Source organism: Phocoena phocoena, chromosome 10 (assembly GCF_963924675.1).
Source record: "Phocoena phocoena chromosome 10, mPhoPho1.1, whole genome shotgun sequence".
Classification (NCBI taxonomy): Eukaryota; Metazoa; Chordata; class Mammalia; order Artiodactyla; family Phocoenidae; genus Phocoena; species Phocoena phocoena.
This window is the reverse complement of record NC_089228.1, coordinates 63,849,417-63,872,044: the sequence shown is the minus strand read 5'-3', so window position 1 is coordinate 63,872,044 and position 22,628 is coordinate 63,849,417. Positions and strand designations below refer to the sequence as shown.

Below are 22,628 nucleotides of genomic sequence, written 5' to 3'. Positions count from 1 at the left end.
CTGCCTCGCCCCTGCCTCTTCTTTGCCCCGGGCTCCTTCAGAGGGGCTCCCTCCGATGCCGCGACACTCCCTGGGTCCCAGCCTGAGTAGGGGGACCGCTAGCGTCTGACCGCTGCTACCCCGACCCTCCGGATCCAGGTCGCCGCGAAAACCCGGAGCGGAGCATCTCTCGGGCGGGAGCCGCCCTGGGCGCGAGCCCACTGGCGCGCATGCTCAGTCGCGTGGCGGCGGCGAGTAGGAAGCTCAGCGCGGCGGTGGCGGCTGCGGTGCGGCCGGAGGGTGGGAGGGGCGCAGCGGCGGGCGGGCGGGGGCGCGGGGCCGGGGTGGGGGGGGCTCTCGCCCGAGGTTCCTGGGCGCTTTTGGGAGCGTGGAGCCCGGCGCGAGGTGCGAGCGAGCACGGGGGCCAACGAGCGCGGGGTGGGCGGCGGGCGGAGCGCAGCCGCCGGGCGGGCGGAGCGGGCGGCGGGGAGCCTAGGTCTCCGCGGCTCGGGACCCGGCGGCGGGCGGCGATGTTCCACTGCATCCCCCTGTGGCGGTGCAACCGTCATGTGGAGACCATCGACAAGCGCCACTGCTCGCTGGTCTACGTGCCCGAGGAGATCTACCGCTACGCCCGCAGCCTGGAGGAGCTGCTGCTGGACGCCAACCAGCTCCGCGAGCTGCCGGAGGTGAGTGTCCAGCCTCACCTGCGCGCCGCCCTGGGGGAGCGCGGCCGGGCCCCGCCAGCCTCGCGCCCTCCTCTTCCCCCCACCCCGTCCCCTCCTCTCCCCTCCCCTCTCGCCCCCTCTTCCACCTCGGGACCCGGCCGCGCAGGTCCCGCGGAAACCACGTCTACTTTCATTCACCTGCTTCTTCCTCCCACACTCCTCCTCCTCCCCTCCCCTCCCCTCCCCCTCCCCCTCCCGAAAAGTTCCTTTTCTTTCTATACAAAGCGACTTGCTGTTTTCTGAGTAGTCGTTGTAGCTTGTGCAGTTGGGAAAACGTTCTGTGCCGATAAGTAGTTTATATACATATCTACGTACTAGTGCCCGGCACTTGTGACCGGGCAGGTGAGGAGCCAGGTGGCCGGGGCCGTTCCCGGCTGGAAGGACCGAGCGCGGCATCCGGCTCCCGGGGCGGTCTCCTTGTCTCGCATTCCCCGATCGCTGGCCGGGGCGCCTTTTCCCTTCGGCCTGGACTGGGCCGGGAGGAGGTGGGCAGCGCGCGAGAGAGCCGCGCTATCTCGGCATCTTCCGAAGAATGTGCTCCGGGCCTTATCGCGGGTGGGCCGTGCCGGGAAGAGCCGTAGCTGCCCGGGCTCCGGGACCGGCCGTGGGGGGCGGGGCAGGAGGGGGGCTGCGCGCGCGGAGCTGTGGGCAAGTGCTCTGGTGCCCTGCCTGCGTGGACCTGTTGCGTGGAAGGAGCCGCGGTGAACGTCAGCAGAGGCTCTGCCGGGTGGGCCAGGCTTGCAGCCGCCGCTCCCGGAGAGGCCAGGTTCAGCCTGCTGACTTCTGCCCTTGCAGTGATGAGTTACCTCTTCAGAGTTGTTTATGTAAATTAATCACCCTGCCGCGGCCAGGCTTGTCAAGCGACACATGCTGATTGTGCTTTAATGGAGGGTCAGGGACTGCGAACTTTTACCCTTCGAGCTTGCCTGGAAAACTTAGCTTGAGTAAGCCTGAAGGAGGAAGGTAGCCCAAATCCAGGGCTGTGCAGGAAGTCGGGGCAGTTAATCCGAAGGTGTGCAGGAAGTAGAGAGGCTGCTGGCAGGCGAGAGAGGACCTGAAGGCCCGAGCGTTGGAACTCAGATGTCTTGCAGGACCCTTTGTTAACACAAAGCCAAGACACGGTCACAGAAACACTCACCAGTCAAATGTTCTGGCATGTTAGAATGACCCGATTTGTCCTCCAGCCCGATAGAGTGTTTTAAACAGCAGAACTGTGTTTTTCTCAACATTTCAAGTGTTGTTATTCTTCTTGGATTAACTTTCCTTGGTCTGCGTAGAACTGATTGGATGGTTTGCTGTGTGCAGTGGGGGTGTGTGTGTGATTATCCTCACTAGGATCTTTGCAAAGCCCCCCAGGCTTTATTTAGCCTAGAAGCAGAAAAGCCATCCAGTTCCCTCCGGCATTTATTATTTTGCGGGCATTTTCAAACACATGGTTTTGTCTGGCCTTTAGCTTCCTTAAATTTGACTTAAAAGTCATGAGTTCACTTACTGCCTTAAGTTCTAATAAGTTTTAGGCATTGCTACTACCAGGAATATAGAATACTGTATGTAATTTAATACTTTTCAAGGGCTTCAGAATAAAGTTGTTAAAGCTTGAGTGAAAAGCTGTTGGACTAGAAATGTTTCAGTGCTCTTTGTGGTGTTTTTGTTTGTTTGTTTTCTTTTGTAGAGCTGGAAGGTTTCCTGTGACTGGATTGGCTTTTCACTCCCTTCTGCAAAGTTTGTGGGTTTTTCTGTAATGTTGGGGGATTCAGCTTGGTATGGGAAATTATGGGGTTTGGATGTGTTAGGTATTTCTACTGATTCTAAATGGAAACTTCTCAGAAGCTCAAAATACAGTCTGATAGCCCTCAGTAAATATGGTAATAAACAAGCTTTTCAAAGGCTAGAAGTGGTCTGGCATATGGGTAATTGCTCTTACAGCTCTTAAAGTAGTTTCATAGTTTTCAAGTTGTGTAAAATCTGTTTCTCCCTGACTTTTCATGTGCCTGGGTGTGTACAAGCCAGACTCCAGCAACCGCCTTCAAAACACGGATGTTTCATTCACAGTCTTTGCTTGGGCATCCGTTGTCTCCCGTCTGAGGTCTGCATAACTCATTACCGCTGCTCACTGCAGTCCTGGCCCCCTCCCCCAGCCCCTGTCTTCTTACCTGCCACGTCACCAGTGGGCCTCTTCTGCGGACAAACCTCCAAGGTCCTCGTGGTGGTGGCCATACCTGTATTATGTTCTCGTCTCCGTGATTCATTTGCAGCCAAAGGGGAAGCCTGCATCCCCCAACCCCCATAGCAAAAGTACACATGCTCCGCAGCCTTCAGCACTGAGAAAAGCATCTCCTCTCCCTGAAAGTCTGCAGCCTCTGATTTGCTCCAATCCCCTTGTTTTCCAAATTGAGACTCAGGATTGAAGTGACTTTCAGGGCTGTACAGCTGGTATGATACAGTCGCTATGGCCAGCTCCCCCTCCCCCCCCCACCCCCCAGCTCTCCCCTTTCATGTGTCTGCCAACTGAGCAGGAATCTGGACTATTGGGCTTCTCACCTCCATCAGAAAAACCTCAGTTATTTAGCCCCTCCTGGTTTACTCCTGTCATGAAAGCTTGACCTCAGTAGAGCCTTTATTGACCCTCCAGGATTTGCTAGTTGTGGGGGATACAGAGATTAAAGAAGGTTTAATCAGCAGCTTTGTGGAGAGACAGTGACTTTAGTACAGGTGTGGTGGGTGTGGTTGGAGCGGGCACTGCAGTTATCAGATGCCACAGTGGTTACTGACCTAATCTGCCGACCTTTTGCTGAACCCGCATCGCCGTCCTCAGCAGTGTCTCCACCCTGTGAGCCTCTCATGGCTGCAGGGGACTAGAGCCCTCACCTTTGGCCTCACTACCCCTTCCCATCCTCCAGCTGGTCCCCTCCCCCAGCCCCATCCCTTTGGGGTGTGTGTTAACAGAGACACCTCGAGGTGCCCCCTTGGGAGCACGAGCTCGGCGTCCAGTGGGTCCTGCTGGGTAAACCCCTGTTTATCTGTTGAATGAAGGCTGCTGGGTCTGATGCGGATCTTTCTCCTCTGCTGCTTTCTTGTCCCCTGAAGCTCATCACTTCTCCAGCATCTGTCCTTCTCTAATGGAGTCAGAGAATATCCAGGTCTTCAGAAGTGAAGGTCATCCACGTGGTGCGGTTGTTTTGTCTTCCTCTCTGTGTTCCTGATGACATCAGTTTCCCCCTCAATCTGTGCACGATGCTCAGATACCTTCAAACATGTGTTTACTGTGGTCTCTCTAGCCCATTGCAGGGCCTGGTCTACTAGGCAGCACACACTTGGAGTGAATGCTCTCAAGCCTCTCTAGGTTGAAAAGTTGAATTTCATCCTGTCACCTCCTTTTAGAGTTCAGTCAGTCCTTCCGTGATCGCCAGATGACGTTATCTCAGATACCTGCCCCTGCCCTTCCTTCTTTCTCGTATCCTGCTTTATTTTTTTCCCTAGCCCTTAGAACATTCATCACCCCCTGATTCCAGACTGCGTTCTTGCTTGGTGTTCTTTGACTCCTCAGCCAGAGCTTAAGCTCCGTGCCAGCAGGGCGGTTTTTGTTTGTGGCTGAACCTAGGACAGTATCTGGGACCCAGTGGGCATGCCTGTTGCCTGGATGAGTCCTTACGTGCTGTCACGGGGAGATAGCCCTGTTTCTTCGCCATCGTGATTGCCTGTCCCAGACCTGACTTGTACTGTGCCCTGGTCTATTGGAATTAGTAAAGACACAGATGTTCAGAATTCAGTGGTCCTGTCCTGCCTGTCTTTGTTCTCCATCTCTTCTATGCTTTACGCTTTTGTATTTTGGCCGTGCGTGAGGCTTGTGGGATCTTAGTTCCCCAACCAGGGTTTGAACCTGGGCCCCCGGCAGTGAAAGCACCAAATCCTAACCTCTGGACCACCAGGGAATTCCCTTGTGCTGGACACTTTTGACTACCTTGTCTGTTTGAAATAATCTTCACGCCTTGTAAACATAATTCCTGTGTAACGAGACTTCAACCTCTTCGCCTGTGATCTGTTGAGAGGATATCCATCCCCACTTGGAATAAGTCCCTTTTGTCTTAAACCCACCGTGTTTCAGTTTAGGTCTGGCCCCCTGCACTGGCTTCTCTCCCCAGCAGTTCCATTTCTGGAGGCCGGGCCAGCCATTCTTCCTGGCTCACAGGTTCAGGGACTTACTGTCTTGTCTCCATCCATCCTGTCACTAGGTCCTGTCATTTCTTCCTTGAGAATGCCACCTTTCCTCTGCGTCTCTCTCTCCCCCCGAGCTGGTTTCCCCTGGATCCCTGCTGTGCGTGGCTGGCTGTCCTCTGCAGAGGCTCTCGGGGCTGGTCTGGAAGGAGCAGGGGGCACGGCTGCTGGAATCAGTTTAGGTGCTGCTCCATCACTTTCATTCTTTCTTCAAGCCTCGGTTTCCTCACGTGTCACAGTAGCACCTACTTTATAGGGTGGCTCTCGGGATTGAAGAGAGAATGCACCCAGAACACTTACAGTTAGGTCTGTGATGTCTAAGATCTTTCTGGATACTATGGCAAGATGCTTTTATTAGGAAACCATGTTTTTTTCCCATATAACAAATTTATAATATTTATACAGTTACTCAATTCTTTCACCAGAATATAATATTTTCTTGATTTTTGAGGAAACAATGTGTTTTTTTTTTTTTTTTTTTTTTTTTAACAATGTGTTTTAAACTAGAGTTTAAAGATCTTCCTGGGAATTTGCAAGTTATTTTCTAAAACCAAAAGTAAATTTTTAATATTCTTTTAAATAATAATTAAAAAAATCATAGATTCTCTAACATCCAGATGACCTTCCAAATGAGGCACGTCATAAAGATTTCCTGCCAGCGTTAGACGGCGCACCCCTTTGATTGTCTGTTGCGCACCCCTTTGGTTGTCTGTAGCGAAGGGGAAAGGACAGATGTGGGCTTATCGCAGAAATTGTGTTTTGGAGTCAGACGAGGGCTGGAAGTTCATGAACAAAGGGTTCACGACAGTCCGTTAGAGAAGAGCGGTGGCTGGCTGGCTGAGGGGATTCCAGCCCCGTGGTGGTAGAGCCCCACAGAGTTGCCAGGAACTCGCTCCAGGTATTCTTGTACTTAACACACTGTGTGAGCAGTCGAGCACACGGAACAAAATTGCATCATTGTTATACGTCATGTTCAACGAAAGCTGAGCTCTCTTTTATTGGTTTTTATCCAATTTTTACATTGTCTCACCTTACAGTTTTATAAGGGCTAAAGCGTGTGAAGCTTTAGATTTGGACAGACTTAAGTAGCATTATAATGAAAATAATTTAAGGCAAAGCCCAGGAGGAAGGGCATCCAAGAGAGCACTTGCCCCTGAGAGCCGTGACCTGCACATTTCTCAAGTTAGGGAAACTTAAGTTCTGCTTTCTCAGAGAGCCTGCTGCTGTTACACAGTTTAGCTCTTGGTTGTTTTCCTGTTCTGTTCCGTGTTAGTCCAGTGCCCCTCCCTCATCTCCTGTTCCCTCTCCCCCCCACCCCCGCTTTACAGGTGAGGAAACTGAGGCCTGGGGAAGATGTCATTTGCCCCAGGTTGGTGGACGTTGGAGTGTCCTTGATTAACTTTGAGTATCTGCTACTTATTAATAATATTCTACTAGACGCCACTTTCTGAGATTTTACTGAGCTCCAAACATTGCATTAAGTTCTCTCTAGAAATTATTTCCCTTAAGTGGAATCACCACTCACTTTAGCCCTTATATTTCCAGTTTTGCCAGTGTGGGCACCGAGACTTACTTAGGGAGTTGTTTCGGAGGCTCGTGTAAGGAACTGGGCCAAGGTCAGCTGTGGAGCCAGGGCGTGCCTCCAGCTCCGTGTCACTTGCCCCTGGGGATGGAGCCTGGCCCTGTGACAGCTCTGAGGCATCTCCCTCCTTGGGGAGCTGAGGGAAGACTTCAGAGGGGGTGACATTCACGTTAGAAGGAAGAAAAAACCTGTCGTGGTCGTCAAAGCCCATCCATCCCAGATGGCTCGAGCGAGGCTGCCCAAGTGGTCGCGGGACTGGAGAGGGGCCAGGCGGGATCTGGACGGTGTGTCAGGAGAGGCACCGCACAGGTGGACCTGCCTTCTGGGAAGGTGGTCCTGGGAGGAGCAGAGGATGCTGTCAAGAGCTGCTGTGGTGGTCTGGGTGGGAGGAAACCACCCGGCACCTGTGGGGTGGGCAAGGTGGGATGGATCATGTCATCAAGGACGTTCAGGCCGGGGGTTTCCTGCCCTCTGGTCCAGCACCGTTTCTCCTCTTCCCCTTGCCGTGTTGTGCTGACCGCCTGAGGCCCTTCATCAGGGCTCGGGGGACACTAAGCACAAAGCATTTGCCTCCTTGTTGTGAACACATTTTCCTTGATTATGGGGCGTGTCAGCATTGAACTTGTAAATTGCTCGCTAAGCTGTGTATGTAGGCATTGGCTTAGGGGAGAGATGGACAGCCAGAGGTGCTGGGGGTGGGAGGAGTTTGTTTTTTTTTTTTTTTTTTGGTTTCAGTTGAATTGGGTCATCAAGCTGATAAAATTGCAGCCATAGTAACACTGGAGATCCTGTGGGTTCTTTTTTCCCAAGTAACATGAGTATGTGCTATGTGTGTACTGGACCACGGACCTCAGTTTCCTCTGTCCTCTGCTGATGCTTTAAAAACACTGATGCTTGGAGCCTTTTGATTTCCAGAGTCACCTGAAGTCAACTCGTTGCTGAAATGTTGCAAAAATATTGCTCAATTCTTTGAGAAAAAGTAAAACTATTCACTTAATAAACCTTCCCTAGAGTTGAGAAAGTTGAGTCATGCTGGTAACGGCAAAATGAACCCATTTCCCCAGTCCCCCTCCCCTCTTCCCAGGGGCTTCCAGAGAGAAGGGTCCACTTCGGCCCCTCTCACAGCTTCTGGAGAGTTATCCTCTCTGCCAAAAATTGCAGCTTCTGTAACTCTGGTACTTGGGTACTTGGGATTTCCTTAAAAAGGACCCTTTACGCAGGCTTGAAATTTGGGGGGTAAAACATAGCTGATATTTACACAAGAGGGTCAGAAATAGCAGTGTAAACATTTCTCAGCAGTGATGACAAAAATCCCAACCATGGTCTCGCCGAGCCATGAACGGAAGCGTTGGGCTCTTCTGGGTGTGGATCCAGTGAGGCTGCAGGCTTCTCTCTGCTCACAGAAGTCTAAAGGAAGTTTGCCTATTTTAGGATTTTCCCTGGAACACGGGGCTAGATGTTTGTCCTCCACTTCATGGAATAGTTATGAGGGGCGATGAGATCATGGGCCAGATCTTAGTAAATGCACAGGAGAAGCTGCTGGATGTCCATTTACTTTCTCTTGGGGATTATTTAGTGGACAGGGATGGTAATTTACTATTGCATGTGGTATTTTAGAAGATCTAATCGAGTGTGTGTGTGTGTGTATGTGTATGTGCCTGTAGTGTAAAATACTTTGACTTTCTAGAAGTAAGATGGAATACTAACTTTTTTTTTTTTTTTTTTTTTTTTTTTTTTTGCTTATCACTGTTTGGAAGAATTTCCTTATCCAGACTGTAGCTTCTAGATTCCAGAGAATTTGACTCAGTTGGGAGACATTTGGCATTTCTGTTTCCGAGAACCACAAGGCATGGATTTGTCATGTGGTGGGTGGAAGGTGTCACACCTAATTGCAGTGTGTTCCAGACTGATTCCTGGATAGCGTGGCCTCCCATCCTGACCGCTCTGGTCACCTTTCTTTCCACAATCCACACCCACTTCTGGGGGAGAGATAATCGGAGGGCCTATCAGCTGACTTGTGGTGGACGTGGGGAGCTTGTCAGATGAGCAGCTGTGAAGCCCGGAAAGGAGCTGCCAAACCTCTGAGGAGGTGACCTGGGCTCTGACTGCCTGACCTGATGTGGAAGATGCTGAGGCCTCTGAGGCTCATGCTGTTAGTGCAAGCTGCCTGAATTTGACTATGCTGTGGCCTTGTTTTGTCTTGTTATTATGTGTTGGATGCATAGAAGAATCCAAAGAATAAAAAATGTGACATTTTCCTTGATTCCCTCCAAGTGATACCAGACATGAACAATTTTACAACGTATCCTTATAGACTTTTCCTCTTCACATACCACCATGTATTTATCATTGTTAAAAGGGAAAGAGGAGTCCTATATAAATTACTTCTATATAAGTTGCGTCACCACTTGCTGTTTTGTACTCAACTCCGTATCCTGGATGTCTTCTGTGTCAGTACGTATAGATGTATGTTAACATCAGTGCTGGTGCTGTAGGTTCCCTTATATAGGATATGCCATGATTTATTTATTTCACCATTCTCCTATCGCTGGACATCTAAATTGTTCCAAATTTTTGCAGCGATGAACTACACTAGATTGAATGTTCTTGTTCATATTACTTTGTACACACATGTAAACGTTTCTTTGCATGGGTTCAAGGTGCATAATCCCGGGATGAAAGGGTACATACTTTACAAATTTCAGTAGATGTTGCTAGCTTGTCAAAGATGATTATTTTTTAAATCTGAGTTGGGTGGAGGCCTAGTGATAGGAGACATCTACCCACCTTACAGCTAAAGAGGTGCAAGACGAGTGAGGTAAAGTGATGGATCAGAGCAAAATGAACATGTGGGTGGTCCTCTCCCACTCCTGGCTCCAGGTCCTGTGCTCTTTCGGGGGGCTGGAGAAATAGGTGGGGAGATGGGTTCTGTCATCTCTGCCCCCTCTCTCCTCGACTGGGGCTGTTTCCCAGAGACCTGGGAAGACCCTTGGGTGGGCTTCCGTCAATCCGATATTCGTTCCGGGTCTTTGGAAGACTGACATCTAATGCTTGCATTCAGGTGGCTTATGCTGTTTAGTCGGGCAGAGAGGTTGGCGTCACGGAATTCCTAATGTGGGTTGATTTGGTTTCTGGAGCAGGAGGGCAGGGCAGCGTGCAGGCTGTGGGGGGCCGGTCAGCCCCTCCCTCCGTCCCTTCTACTGATGTGTTGCTTCTGGCCTGGATCTCTTGCTTGTCAGGAAAGTGTGTAGCGTTGGTTAGGAGATCGACTCCTTAGCTGTGACACCTGGGACAAGTAACTCAGCCTCACTGGGCCTCAGTTTGCTCATCTGTACAAAGGTACTAATAGACCCCACCTCATGTGTGTGAAGAGTAAATGGGTTACTATGTGTGCTGGAAACGGTGTCTGTTACATAGACAGCACCCAATCAAATCTGCTGGCTGTTGTCATCGTTCTTGGCTGTTTTGTGAGAGAGGCTTCAAAGCCCTTCGTCCTGTCTTCTTCAAATCCTGTCTCAATTCTTGGCGGGAGAGATCTTTCTAAAACACAGATGTGATGGGTGACTTCCTGCTGCAGTGGCTCCTGGCCTGCAGGATACAGCCTGGCTCTTCTACCTTATCTCGCATCTCTTCCCTGCTTGAACCTTGCGTTTCAGCAGCACTTAGCTGCCCTTGGTTACCAGTCTTTTCATGCCTCAGAGTCTTCAATTTTGTGCTCTGTCTCCTGGGAGTTCCTCTTTGTTGGCTTCTTTGTCTGCCTCCCTGCTGGTCATCCCGTGGGACACAGCTCAGGCGATCACTTTCCTCTGAGAACACTTCCCTTCCCTCTTCTCTGGTTTCTGGGGACACCTGTGTCCTTACCGTTACCTCTTTGAAATGATCTCTGTCCCCCATCGAAGCCACAACACACCTTTTCTTCTTTGCTTTCCTGCTGCGTCATAGAGCAGACATTGAAGACATCTTCGAGCAGCATTCTTGGGGACGTTTTCAGCCCTTTTGGCAAGTGGATTTAGAAATGGGTTGGGGGCAGACTGTAAGTTGAGCTTACCGATTACTCCATGAAGAGCTGGGCTCTCTGCCATCCTTGCTTGTATGGATGGCGTCATGGTGGTGGTAGCACTGGTCTTGCAGTTGGATAGCCCTGGGCTTGTGTCCGTGCTCTGACTGACACTAGCACTGACCTTGGGCAATTCACATAATCTCTCGAGCCTCAGTTTCCTTATTTGTCTTGAAGAGGTGGTGTTAGTGATGTTCAAGGTCTCTTTGAGTTCTGACCTCCCTGGATGCTAATTTTATGACATTTTATGACTCGATGCCACAGTGCTAACCTGAGGGGAGTGGTCCCCACTTGTGCACGTGACCCGTGAGGTTGCTCAGTGAGGTTTAGTAGAACCACAAGTCCAGGCTTAATCATTATAATCAAGGATTCGATAATAAGGAGAAGCTGTTCCAAACGCTTACCCTCCTGTGGTCAGTTGTTGATTCCCAGAACCAATTAAGGGAAAAAGATCAGCAGATTTTCTTTGGTTAAAACACACAGACACACACACACAGACACACACACAGACACACACACACACAGACACACACACAGACACACACAGACACAGACACACACACAGACACACACACACAGACACACACACACAGACACACACACACCCCAGCGACCTCTGAACACTGAATTTTTTCCCCTGTGTCAGTTGCGTTCTCCCAGCTTTTAGAAGTGAGGTAGAATAGGCACCTTGGCTGGGGCGCTTTTTGTCTCATTTTTAAATGAACTCAAGCAGAGTTCAGAGGCGGTTGTTTGAAAGTTCACTCTGGGTTGATTTGAGCACCCGAGAGACTGTATTTTGGGAAACCTAATTTGGGGACTGATGATTAAGGAATATCTATGAGTTAAAATCAGACTGAGGTGGCTTTTCGAGGAGTATATTAGGATCAAAAGCTACAGCCTTCTACTCTTCTGCTGAAATTTGCTTTCCTGACTAGATGTTGGTGTCAGGCTTCCCAGGCAGTGTGAGTCAGGAGTGGGGGTTTGGGGGGTCGATCTCTGCTGGGTCCTGGCAGATCCTCCCTCCCCCTTCCCCTATGCACCCTGCATCTTTATTATTTATTTATTTATTGCGGTACGCGGGCCTCTCATTGTTGTGGCCTCTCCCGTTGTGGAGCACAGGCTCCGGATGCGCAGGCTCAGCGGCCATGGCTCACGGGCCCAGCTGCTCCACTGCATGTGGGATCTTCCCGGACCGGGGCACGAACCCGTGTCCCCTGCATCGGCAGGCAGACTCTCAACCACTGCGCCACCAGGGAAGCCCCCTGCATCTTTATTGAGTGCCGGCTGTGCTACAGGCATCCTTCTGTCTGGCAAGGTGGGTATCTTGCCTTGTCCTAACGGAGCTTCCATTCCAAGTAAGGGAGACCGCTGGTAAATGGATAAGCAAATAAGAATTTCAGATAGTGATCAGAGCTATAAAGCAAACCAAATGGGGAAATGAGATTGAGAGCCATGGAGAGGTTTCTGTTTATTCCGAGAATACCTCTCCCAGGAGGTGACCCTTGCCCTGATGCGGTGAGGCAGCTGTGTGAACAGTGCAGAGCTCCTTGCAAAGGCTCGGGATGAGTTTGGGGTGTTTGTGGGCAGAACGAAGGTCAGTGTGGCTGGTAGGACAGGGTGGGGGGTGGAAAATCAAGGTGAAGATGTTGGTGGGGTTAATGTATGTCGGAGCTCAGAGACCCCGGTGAGGAGTTTGGATTTTTTTTCACCAATTGGAAGTATGACAGATCATAAGCCTATAGATATCTGATTTGTGTTTTAGAACGTTCACTCTGCTGGCAGGTGAGAGTTTAGTCTCGAGGGAGGAAGGGTTCACAGAGCAGAGAGACCTGGAGAACTGATGGGTTCTTGGACCGGGGTGGTAGCAGTGAGTGATGAGATTTATCTTGGGCATGCAGTCAACAGAACCTGCTGATGTATTGGATGTACGTTTTTGGGTTTATCAACTGGGGTGCTGCCAGAGCCTTTACGGGGTTTGGGAGGACCAGGAAAGGGAGTATAGTGGCCTAGGACCTGGTAAGTCCTTGAGTTGGGGTGTGGTGAAGTGTTTATGAGACCCAGAACTTAGGGGTGGAAGCCTGGGTATCAATAATTATAATAAAGACAGCAGACATTTTTTGAGCAATGTGCCCCGAGCTGTGCTTTGCCTAAACACTTCCCATGATGAACTCATTCAATCCTCACAACAAACATAAATAGCTTTATTATCCTCTTGAGGACACCAGACGCGGAGAGATGACGTAACTTGCTGAAGTCACACAGCTAGTACGAGCAGAGCTGGGGGTCACAGTGGGGCTGTCTGGTTCAAGAGCCAGTATTCCTAACCACTGGACCGTGTTTCCTCAAGGTCACATGCACAGACACCACGTCTTTGGCACCAAGAGCCACCTGATGGGCCAGGAGTTGCGTCCACTCTGGGAAAGGGGACAGAGACACCTGTGCCCCCTGGGTTATTTTTGAATTGTTAAGGAAAAGAGCACTGAGCTGAAATATTTTAAAAATCAGGTCACCAAATATTAATGTGCTTATTCGCGCTTAATCTTTCAAAGAAGATTAGTGGCACCCATTTTGGGGGGCTGGATTTCTTTTTACCTTCAGGAGAGAAAATGAGCGCTGGTTTTATCCTAGGAGTGTCTCCATTATAATTCTGCTGCCAATAATTCAGCTATTATACTGTTGACCTCTGTTGTCAAAGCATGATATCAAGTGATTGGCTCATGAGGCAGTTGCGAGTCTTGACTGTAAAGGTCAGACTCATAAAGAGGTTCTAATGTACTTTCTGGAAGTATACACATTCCAATACTGCTACACATGGATGCTAATAAGATTAGGTTAATAGAAGCTATGCGTCTTATGGGAGATGCACCTTACCTAGTGGCATGTGACAGTAATTCACCTACCTTGATTTGCGATAACTTGGTTCTAAAATGGCAAGAGGCGGTAGAGGAAGGTGTCGCGTTCTCTCTGGTAATGGTGGTGATTCACTGAAGTTACACAGAGGCCAAGAGAAAGCAAGCCCTACCCCCACTCTTCAACCTCACCCATGCCCACCCCTCTTTGGAAATTACTGTTCGAAAAGAAAATATCTCTCAAGGTGTCTTTGTCAGGCAAGTAGAGCAGGGGGTAGTTCCTGTAGTCTTTAAAAATTTCTATATTCTAAAATGTTTGATTTCGACATTCGGGTTTAGGTCCAAAGTAAGGTAACTTCTATGGTTTCAGCTCACTGGTCATTTCCCCTCATAGAGGGTTTCAGCCTTGAAGAAACAGGAGCCCCTTTGGAATATTCTTGTCTGCGAGTGACAAACATCTCAACCTAAGATGCCTTAAGTGACAGAGGCACTTAGGGCCCTCACGTGTCAGGAGGCCCGAAGGAAAGTTAGGGTTGGTTTAGCAGGTTGGCAGTGCCAGGCACTGAGGGGACTTCTGAATGACCTGCAGTTCCTCGTATGGTGGCACCCGGGGATGGGCATATGCAGAGTCATGGGTGGACCCTGGACTCTTTTTCTGGCCTCTAGTGGGAGGCAGGGAGGCAGGGAAGGTGAGCGGTAGGAATACGGGGTGGGGATGGGTATGGCTGCAGTGCTCCTGAAAGGTGGAGGGGCAGAGACGGTGCCGCCTGCTGGCCCTTGCAGATGCCCTCCTTTTGTGACGTCTCTCTCGTTTAACCCTGTGTCTTCTGCCAGAAACACAGGGACCGTCTGCTGAGGGAAAGTCTCTAGCAGGATTGATTTCTGTTCCAAGATATTCTTAAGAAAAAGAAAAGCTTGGACATGTTGATGTTTTCCCTAGGTTTCCTTCTCACTATGTGTGAGAGAAAATTTGTGAGAGAAGAAAAAATAAGTCAAGAAGATATTATAAAGATTGAATCCCCAGATATACTTATTTTCTAAGTTGTTAAATTCTAACATGCTAAGTACATTTTAGTACTTTCTGACCGTGGTCTTTGATGGTTAAATTTCTTTGACTCAGTGGTCTTGCGTCTTCCAGACCTCCGTGCCTGTCGGTTGCTGTGCGCTCTGCTCAGAAGCCTCTTCTCTAGGGCAGATGTTGCCGCCTCTGAGAAGCCCTCCCAGCTCTGCAGCCATACCCATGACCCCATGTCCCTGCAACCACCCCTCCCCGCCCCCCCGCCCCCCACCCTCCGCCACAGTCCCTCTCGACTCGCCTCTCTCCTGCTGTTCCTCAGGGTTAGACTTAGCTGTACATCTGTTTGTTTCTCTCGGTTTGTCATCAGGGACTTGTTTTATGCATCTCTGTCTCAGGCAGTGGGGAACTCAGTGCTTTATTCACAGGAAATGTTCAAAAAATGTCTGTTGCATTGAAAAAAATTTTTTTATGGGGTAGCTGAGATACATAAACCCTCGGACATTTCCCTTTGGTGCCACAGTGTGGTGAGTTACTCCAAGGGGCCGGTGGTGCTGCAGTCCAGCCTCAGTCAAGTTCAGCCTGCGTCCGGTGTCCCTGGAGGGACCCGCCGACAGCCAGCGGGGCGTGTGGTGTGGCTTTGCTCTGCACTCGGGTGGGAGACTGGGGCTGAGGCAGTGCATCCTGCCGGCGCAGGGTCCAGGGAGAACACAGCATTGGTCCTGCTCAGGCCTGTGTCTTTGCAGAGGCGTGCATGAGGAGTGAGATGGCCAGGCGGTGCAGAAGGTCTGCCCACGCACTGCACCGCCTGACCGCCTACCGTGTTTCAGACGCACAGCTAGGCACGTACACAGGGTTTGCCTGGTCCTCAGGTCAGCCTTATGTGGGAGGGTTTTTAAAGGCCCCATTTTACAGATGAGAACACAGAAGCTGAGCCCTTGCCTGAGGTCACCCGCGTGGTAAACAACCTGGTGGGAAGTCCAGGTCCGGGGGCTCCAGAGGCCCAGCTTTTTCATGCCATGTTCTCATTTGGCAGAGCCAGGCTGGGGGCCCTGAGATCAACACGCAGCTCACGTGCGTTGAAAGGCCAGTGCATTTATTAGGTACTGGGCGTGCAAAAGTGAGCAGGGGCACCTGACACCCGGGCACGTTGTGCCGAGCCCGTGGAGCTGGTGGCACAGGCTTCCTAGGGGTGGAGGGAGGGGTGTACAATCCAGCCACATTTTAAAGGAGAGGGGTCAGGACAGCCGGAGCCCCGTTGTGAGTGGCTGTGAAAGCCAGGTTCAGGAGGCTGGTCCTTATTTTGTCGTGGAGGCGTGTCGTCAGTGGAATTTCAGTAAGCCCCGGGGCTCTGATCAGACTTGTGTGGAGACAGCTCAGCCTGTTGGCAGCCTGTGCGCGGATTTTCAGGGGAGTGGGACAGGGGCAGGGTTTGGTGACTGACTGGCTTGGAGGGTCTGGGCTCAAGGATAACGGCTGAGTTTTCAGCTTGAGGAACTGGGTACCACCCTCAGAATTGGAGGACCGAGGGGAAGGGTGCGTGTGGTTAATAAAAGATCAGGGCTGGGGGCTTCAGTATTCTCAGTGGAGGACAGGGTGGGGCACCTGCAAGGTGAGGGAGGAGGGGACGGGGTGGGGGGCTCAGGGCATTCCTGGGTGGGTGTGAATTCCCGGGGGTGCCTTTGACCTTCGCGGGTTGTTCTGTTTTCTTCCAGAAGGCTCAGCTCTACTGGCCTGGGATAGAGGAGGGTGGGGTGTAGGTGCCCAGTCCACCTGCGGGGGAGGCCGGCAGGATGAGAGGGTGTGAGGCCCCTGAGGTTTCTGATGCGTAAGGTTTGGGATGCTGTTTCGTTGGGGAGAGGGGGAGGTTCCCGCAAGGGGAGAGGGTCGAGGAGAAGCAGAGGTGGAGGTCGTGGGAGAGGTCGTGGCAGGTCTGGAATATCGGAGTCGAGGTAAGTGACAGGAAGCAGCTGGAGTGATGTCAGCATTCCAGGGTGTGACCAGGTGAGGATGGTGACGCCCAGGGTGTGGCGGTCACTAGCCTCAAGGAAGCCAGGGGCTGCGAGGCTCGCCTGTCTCAGGATCAGCTGTGCAGTGGCAGGTGGGGGGCGTGGGATGGGGAGGTCCAGCCTGAGACAGGCCCATGGGCAGGAGGCGCCCACGCCCCATCTGGAGGGGATGCCCCCAGCTGACCAACCCAAGGTGGGGATGAGGGCCTCCTGCTACTGCCTAACTCAGTGCTTTGTTTTTCTTTTGCTGGAAAACAAGATTTTCTATGTGAAGTCTCCTGATTTCTAATTGTTGACATCTTATTAAACAATTTAAAAACCACACCGTGTGTCAAGTGCACGGGTTGGGTTTGGCTGGGCTCCTGTCGTGCCCTCTGCTCTACAGACCCTAGGACTTTGCAGGGGTTCGGGGGTGACTGGGAACTGGAGCCCACTGTCTCGGTTGCTCCGCGCCTTCCTGGGCATGCCTTCTGTTTGGAGGATGGAGGTTTTAAAGATAAAGACCTAACTAGCTAATTAGTTTCCCAGTGGGAGCTAATAGGGGGGTGATAGTAATCTGAAGCCTTTGGCTGAAGTGAACCGCAGATCCTGATAAAAATGTGTGAGCAGTCCCGCTCCTTTCCTCTGGACAGAGTGTCCCTCTTTGGCAATCCTGTTTCTTTTTCCTTTTTTCTAGTTTGCTTCTTGACTTGTCCCTCCTCTTTTGCTTCCTTACAGCATTTTCTTTCCTTACCCTTTTGCCCATCTCTTCTTTCCATATTTACTTTCTCCCCAGTTCATTTTCTCACAGAGTTCAGCTCAAGTTAGTTGGCTAAAGCAATGTGTAGATCAATTTTTGGGGGTGTTGATTCAGTAAGCTTTTATGTTCTATTTTCTTAGTTCTCAGACTTGGTGAATGAGCTGTAACGTAGGCACACGTGCATCCAAAGGCATGGTTTGCCCTTCAGATTAATCACCTTGCCGGGTTTTACTCAAATTTCAAAAACACTGTTTATCCTCAGGCCACCCACACATACCTTTGACCATCCCTGGAGTTTGCAGGTCTTTGTTCCTTTGAAGGGACATTTGATGTTTGGGACAGGCTGGGGCTAAGTCTAGAGAATAAGGTTATGGATCTGTCCGGGAAATACCGTAGTTCCCTGAAGCACTGACCCGGGTCTTCTGTCTTGCTGGGTGGAGGGAGGGGTCCCAAGGTGGCTCCAGTGGGGAAGTGCCCAGATGTTGGAGCAACGGTGCCTGCCTGGGGTCTGTGCCACTTCTCTGTTCCGTTTTCAGCCTGGCTGTAAAGGCTTTGAGTCCAGACACACTGTATTTGTGAAGTGATGAAACGTTAAATTTTCCCTCTTCCAAAAACATTTCACTTAGACCTGGAGCTAGGTAACGAAGGTATGATTTCTCTTGGCCTTTGAAATACTGCAGTGGACTCCGAGACCCGTGTTACTGTCTTCGTGGGCCTTTTGGGCTCTAGGCTCTAGGTTGGGAGCCCCTGGGGTCTGGGCTCCCTCAGTGGGGACTGTAAAGAATGACGTGCATATGGCCACACGCCAGCGCGGCTGGTTGGTGACCAGAATGCCCAGAATGCGCACGAAGCAGGTTTCCGGCCGCGCTGCCTCTTCTGGCTGCTGGCGGGCAGGCACCACAGGGGTTCAGACTTGGTTCTTTATCAGAAGCACCTGCGGAGTTCTTTGGAAACCTATGGATTCCGGAGCTGCATTTCCAGAGATTCTGATGCATTATGTGCCCGGGGAGGGTGCGCCCCATGTGAGTGGTGCTGGGGGTCCCGCAGCCACACCCTGAGAACCATGGGCTTGGTGGGCTTTGGTTCGAATGGGTCAGGTTCCTGCCCTGCCTCCTCTGTACTGATTCCGTGGTCTGGCCGAGTTACTTCACCATCTTTGAGCCTCGTTCTCTCGTCCTTATTGTTTGTTTAACTTTTTTTAAACATCTTTATTGCAATATAATTGCTTTACAATGGTGTGTTAGTTTCTGCTTTATAATAAAGTGAATCAGCTATACATATACGTATATCCCCACATCTCCTCCCTCTTGCGTCTCCCTCCCATCCTCCCTATCCCACCCCTCTAGGTGGTCACGAAGCACCGAGCTGATCTCCCTGTGCTATGCAGCTGCTTCCCACTAGCTATGTTTTACGTTTGGTAGTGGATATATGTCCATGCCACTCTCTCTCGTCCTTTAAGTGAGGCTGGTGATGCCATCCGGGGAGGGCGTTGTGAGGAGTGCAGTCCGTGTACCCAGGGCACCTGCTCTGCTTGACATGTGCTATGGTGCTCATCACCTAGGGTTGGAAGTCAAGGGTCTCCCATCATACTCTGAACTTCTGGTGTATTTGTCAGCAGGAGTGGTTAGCTGCTTTCTCCTCTGGCCTAGAGTCCCTTCCTCTGTGGGGCCCATGGATGATGGGCCCCCTGCCCTGTTGTCCCTGGTGTTTGTGGCTCAGCCTATAGGTCCAGGTGTGCCATGGGGCCCTTAGTGGCCACAACTTGAGATGTGCCCTTCTCTCGTTTTCTATTCTGCTCTCCCACTGGGCCCTTCCTCTCGCGTGCTTGCACATGTGCACACACGCGTGTACACACACACATGCGCGCACAGCTGAGCTGGTCCCAAGGAGCTGTATTTGAGGCCTGGCTCAGGCCCAGTCCTCTCCCCACAGGTTCCTGAAACATGGTGACAGTTGTCTGTGGGCCTGGCCTGCCAGGGGGACTCTGCAGCCTGTCAGAGCTGGCTTCTGCCTGCTGGGCCTGCAGGGAACTCAGGCTCCAGTTTTCAGGGACAGACCTGGGTTCTCTTCTCCCTGCCCTGCGTCCACAGGCTAGTGAAACAGGCTCAACGCACAGACAGCTGTCTCCGTGAAACTTCGTCTCAGCCAACGTGACCTTGATCTTCCTGGAAGACGGGCAGGCCAGCTTTTACAAAACGTTTTGTTTTTATTGGTTTTTAATGCTAGCCCCAAAAAAGAATGCCTTGGTTTTGCCTCAGGGTTCTGTCAAAGCAAAACCCTTCCCATATCCAGGATAGAAGCAGGTTTGCCGAGGACCCGAGCGCGTTGCTGTTGAGTTTCCATCTCCCCTTTGTGACTTTTGAATAACTCCGCATTCTTTTCTCGCTAATCATTTAAAATCTTAACTGAAAGTTTGGCTTTCCTAACGTGAGCAGTTTCGGCAAATGCATGAAGGTGTGTCTGATGTAATTCCAGTCTCAGAAGCAGTTTTTTTTTTTTTTTTTTGCAGTACGCGGGCCTCTCCCGCTGCGGAGCACAGGCTCCGGACGCGCAGGCCCAGCGGCCACGGCTCACGAGCCCAGCCACTCCGCGGCATGCGGGATCCTCCCGGACCGGGGCACGAACCCGCGTCCCCTGCATCAGCAGGAGGACTCCCAACCACTGCGTCACCAGGGAAGCCCTCAGAAGCAGTTTTTAAGGAAAAGAGGCTTTAATCTTCAGTGCCTTTGTCACTGGGCTGTTCACTAGATATTTTGAGGATATAAATTACGGTGAGCACAGCACCAAAGGCACATTTTGGTTTCTCGTTTGGTATATTTCCTTATTCTTGGTTTGCTAATTATATTCGGTATAATTTAGGCTTGGACTACAAAATAGATGTTGGGTCTGTGTTCTCTGATTGTTATATACTAATACTTCTGCATTCATTACCTGATGGAATATCCAAATGTATTTTAGGAATTGAACCCCTTTGTCTGTCTCCCAACAGGCTCTTGAATCTTAAGCAAAAGAAACACGTGGGGAGAGAGAAATCATGGAGGTGGAAATTCTAAGTGCCTGGCGCCTATAGAAGTCAGTCAGAAGCCTTTTTTTGTGTTCATTTTGAGTTACCAGAATCAAAATAGAGCTAAATTTGTAGTCAATGGTTTTGAATATAGCTTATTTCCACAGAATATTTAAATAGTATGTTAAAGCTCCTTATTCAAGATTTTAATAATTTTCTAGTGTTCTTTGTAAACTAAGTATTTCTTTGAAAGTCAGCTCATGGGTACTAAAGGGAAGGGTGATGGATGTGTACCAGCCCTTCTTTCCTGTTCTTTCTGATTCACGCATCTTGTGAATGCTTTCCTAGGTGCCAAACAATCTGAAACAGTGTGAGGGCTCCCGAAAAACCCAGCTCTCTTCCTCTTTACGAACATTTCGTCACATTAGTTTCATGGTAAGACAGAGAAGATAGCCAGAATTTTAATTAGTGCTTCAACTTTTAAGCTAAAAAAAGTTCAGCTGGGTTGATAGTTTTGATGCTGCCAATTGATTTTGGGGGGTAGTATTTTCTTCCCTGCGTCTGATTACAGAAGTGATACTAATGCCCATTTTGGGAACCTTGACAAACGCAGAAATGTTTAACGAGGCGGAAGAAAGTCCCCCATAATCGCACCTAAGATTCGAGTCCCTGACTTAAGTGAGAGGTGGTGATTGTCTAGAGCTCCACTGCAGGGCATCCAGCCAGCTCCCCAAGGAGCCCAGGGGCGCATCCTTCACCCTCCAGCATCCTGGCTGCCACCTGGCATTGTGGATGTCTTTCTCTCTACTGGACTCGGAGCTCCTTGAGGGAAGGGCTGCCTTAGTTTTTTTTTTTTTTTTTTTTTTTTTTTGCGGTACGCGGGCCTCTCACTGTTGTGGCCTCTCCCCTTGCGGAGCACAGGCTCCGGACGCGTAGGCTCAGCGGCCATGGCTCACGGGCCCAGCCGCTCCTCGGCTTGTGGGGTCCTCCCGGACCGGGGCATAAACCCGTGTCCCCTGCATCGGCAGACGGACTCTCAACCACTGCGCCACCAGGGAAGCCCATGCCTTAGTTTTTGTATCCCTAGAATCTAGAGTAATGGAGGCACTCAAAAATGGTAAAGTTGAAATGAAATTCCATGCATTTTAAGCTCACACCATTGAATTACACACGGCCAGTGCTCTTTTTGGAATGTCTAGAGATATTTTAGAGAGCATTTTATATTTTGAATATGTAGTGTATGGACGTGGTAAAACATTAAGACAGCACCAAAAATGTGTATAGCGTAAAGCAAAAAGCAGTGCCCCTTCCTGAGTCCCAGGCCTGCACTTCCCTTCAGAGGAGAAAGCCACTCTTTTATTACCTTGTATCTTTCTAGAGGTAGTCTGTGCATATACAAACACCAATGCCAATTATCTTCCAAGCAACCTGCCTTTGGGATGCAGGGCAGGGGTGGACATGTGAGTGATAGGGCCCTTCTGGAAGCTGTTCCTGCACTATCGATGAAAATTGGAAGCCCAGCCCAACAATTCCAGCTCTGACATTCTGTTTGAAAAATAGAAATACCAGCGTGTCAAGATGGAGATTGAAGAATTTTTATTAATGCATTTTTGTGGTGGCCAAAAAAAGGGAAAAGGAAAAGGAAATAAAGTGAATGCTTGTCAAGGAAATGATTGTGAATGAATTGTGATGCACACACAGCATGGCTACGTTGCCGTCCTTGCAAAGATGAGGTAGCGCTTTATTAAGTAGTTGTTATGGAGGAGCTTTCTTGATATATTTTTATCTAAGAAAAGAAAGATGCAGAGAAGATCGTACAATATCTCCTTTTTACAAAATAATGAGAAACTCTGCATGTGGCTGTGTGTTTGTATGTTTACGTGTGATGTTATGAGCGTGGAGAAAGATGGGGGAGGGGCGAGTCAAGTCAAAAAGCGCTTTCTAAATTAAATTTCTTTTTCTTCGTTTTCTTAAAATATGCCCTGAATTTCTCCTGGAATAGAAGGCGTCCTGGTCATTGAAGTGATTTGCCAAATCTCCTTCCTTTCACTTCTAGGAAATGGCCTTGGGTACTTAAATCCTCACGTAATCTCATTTCACGAGTGCTTTTATCGTTCGGGGTCCGAGTCACCAGGGAGCCCAGGGAGCAGAGCCCAGGGACACCCATGGAGTGCTAACTGCCCTGGCACCGCAGGTGGCGGGTCCTGCCCTGTGCTGGAGATGCTCAGAGCCTGCATGAAAGCTCTGTGGGACCAGAAAAAAGAATTGCTGAGGCTGTGGAAGAGCCAGAGATAATTGAGGGTCCGATGGTCACTGGAGGGTCTTGCCAGAAAGGTGAGTTAAGTGGCATAGTGACCCGATGGTGAAGTGACCCGATGGAAAGGCGTCGGGGAGAAAAAGGGGGTTTGGGGGTCTCCGCTGGGTTTGTATCTCAACACATCCCTTTGTGGC

At 50.4% G+C, this 22,628-nt stretch overlaps 1 protein-coding gene across 1 annotated transcript in view; it reads left to right on the top strand.

The window, feature by feature from the left end:
• The first annotated feature begins 509 nt into the window (after window positions 1–509).
• LRRC1 (leucine rich repeat containing 1) overlaps window positions 510–22,628 on the top strand; it is a 125,488-nt gene continuing 103,369 nt past the window's right edge. The window contains exon 1 of the mRNA XM_065885599.1: window positions 510–668. Within this exon, the coding sequence (XP_065741671.1) occupies window positions 510–668 (159 nt within the window). The remainder of the gene's footprint in view (window positions 669–22,628) is intronic.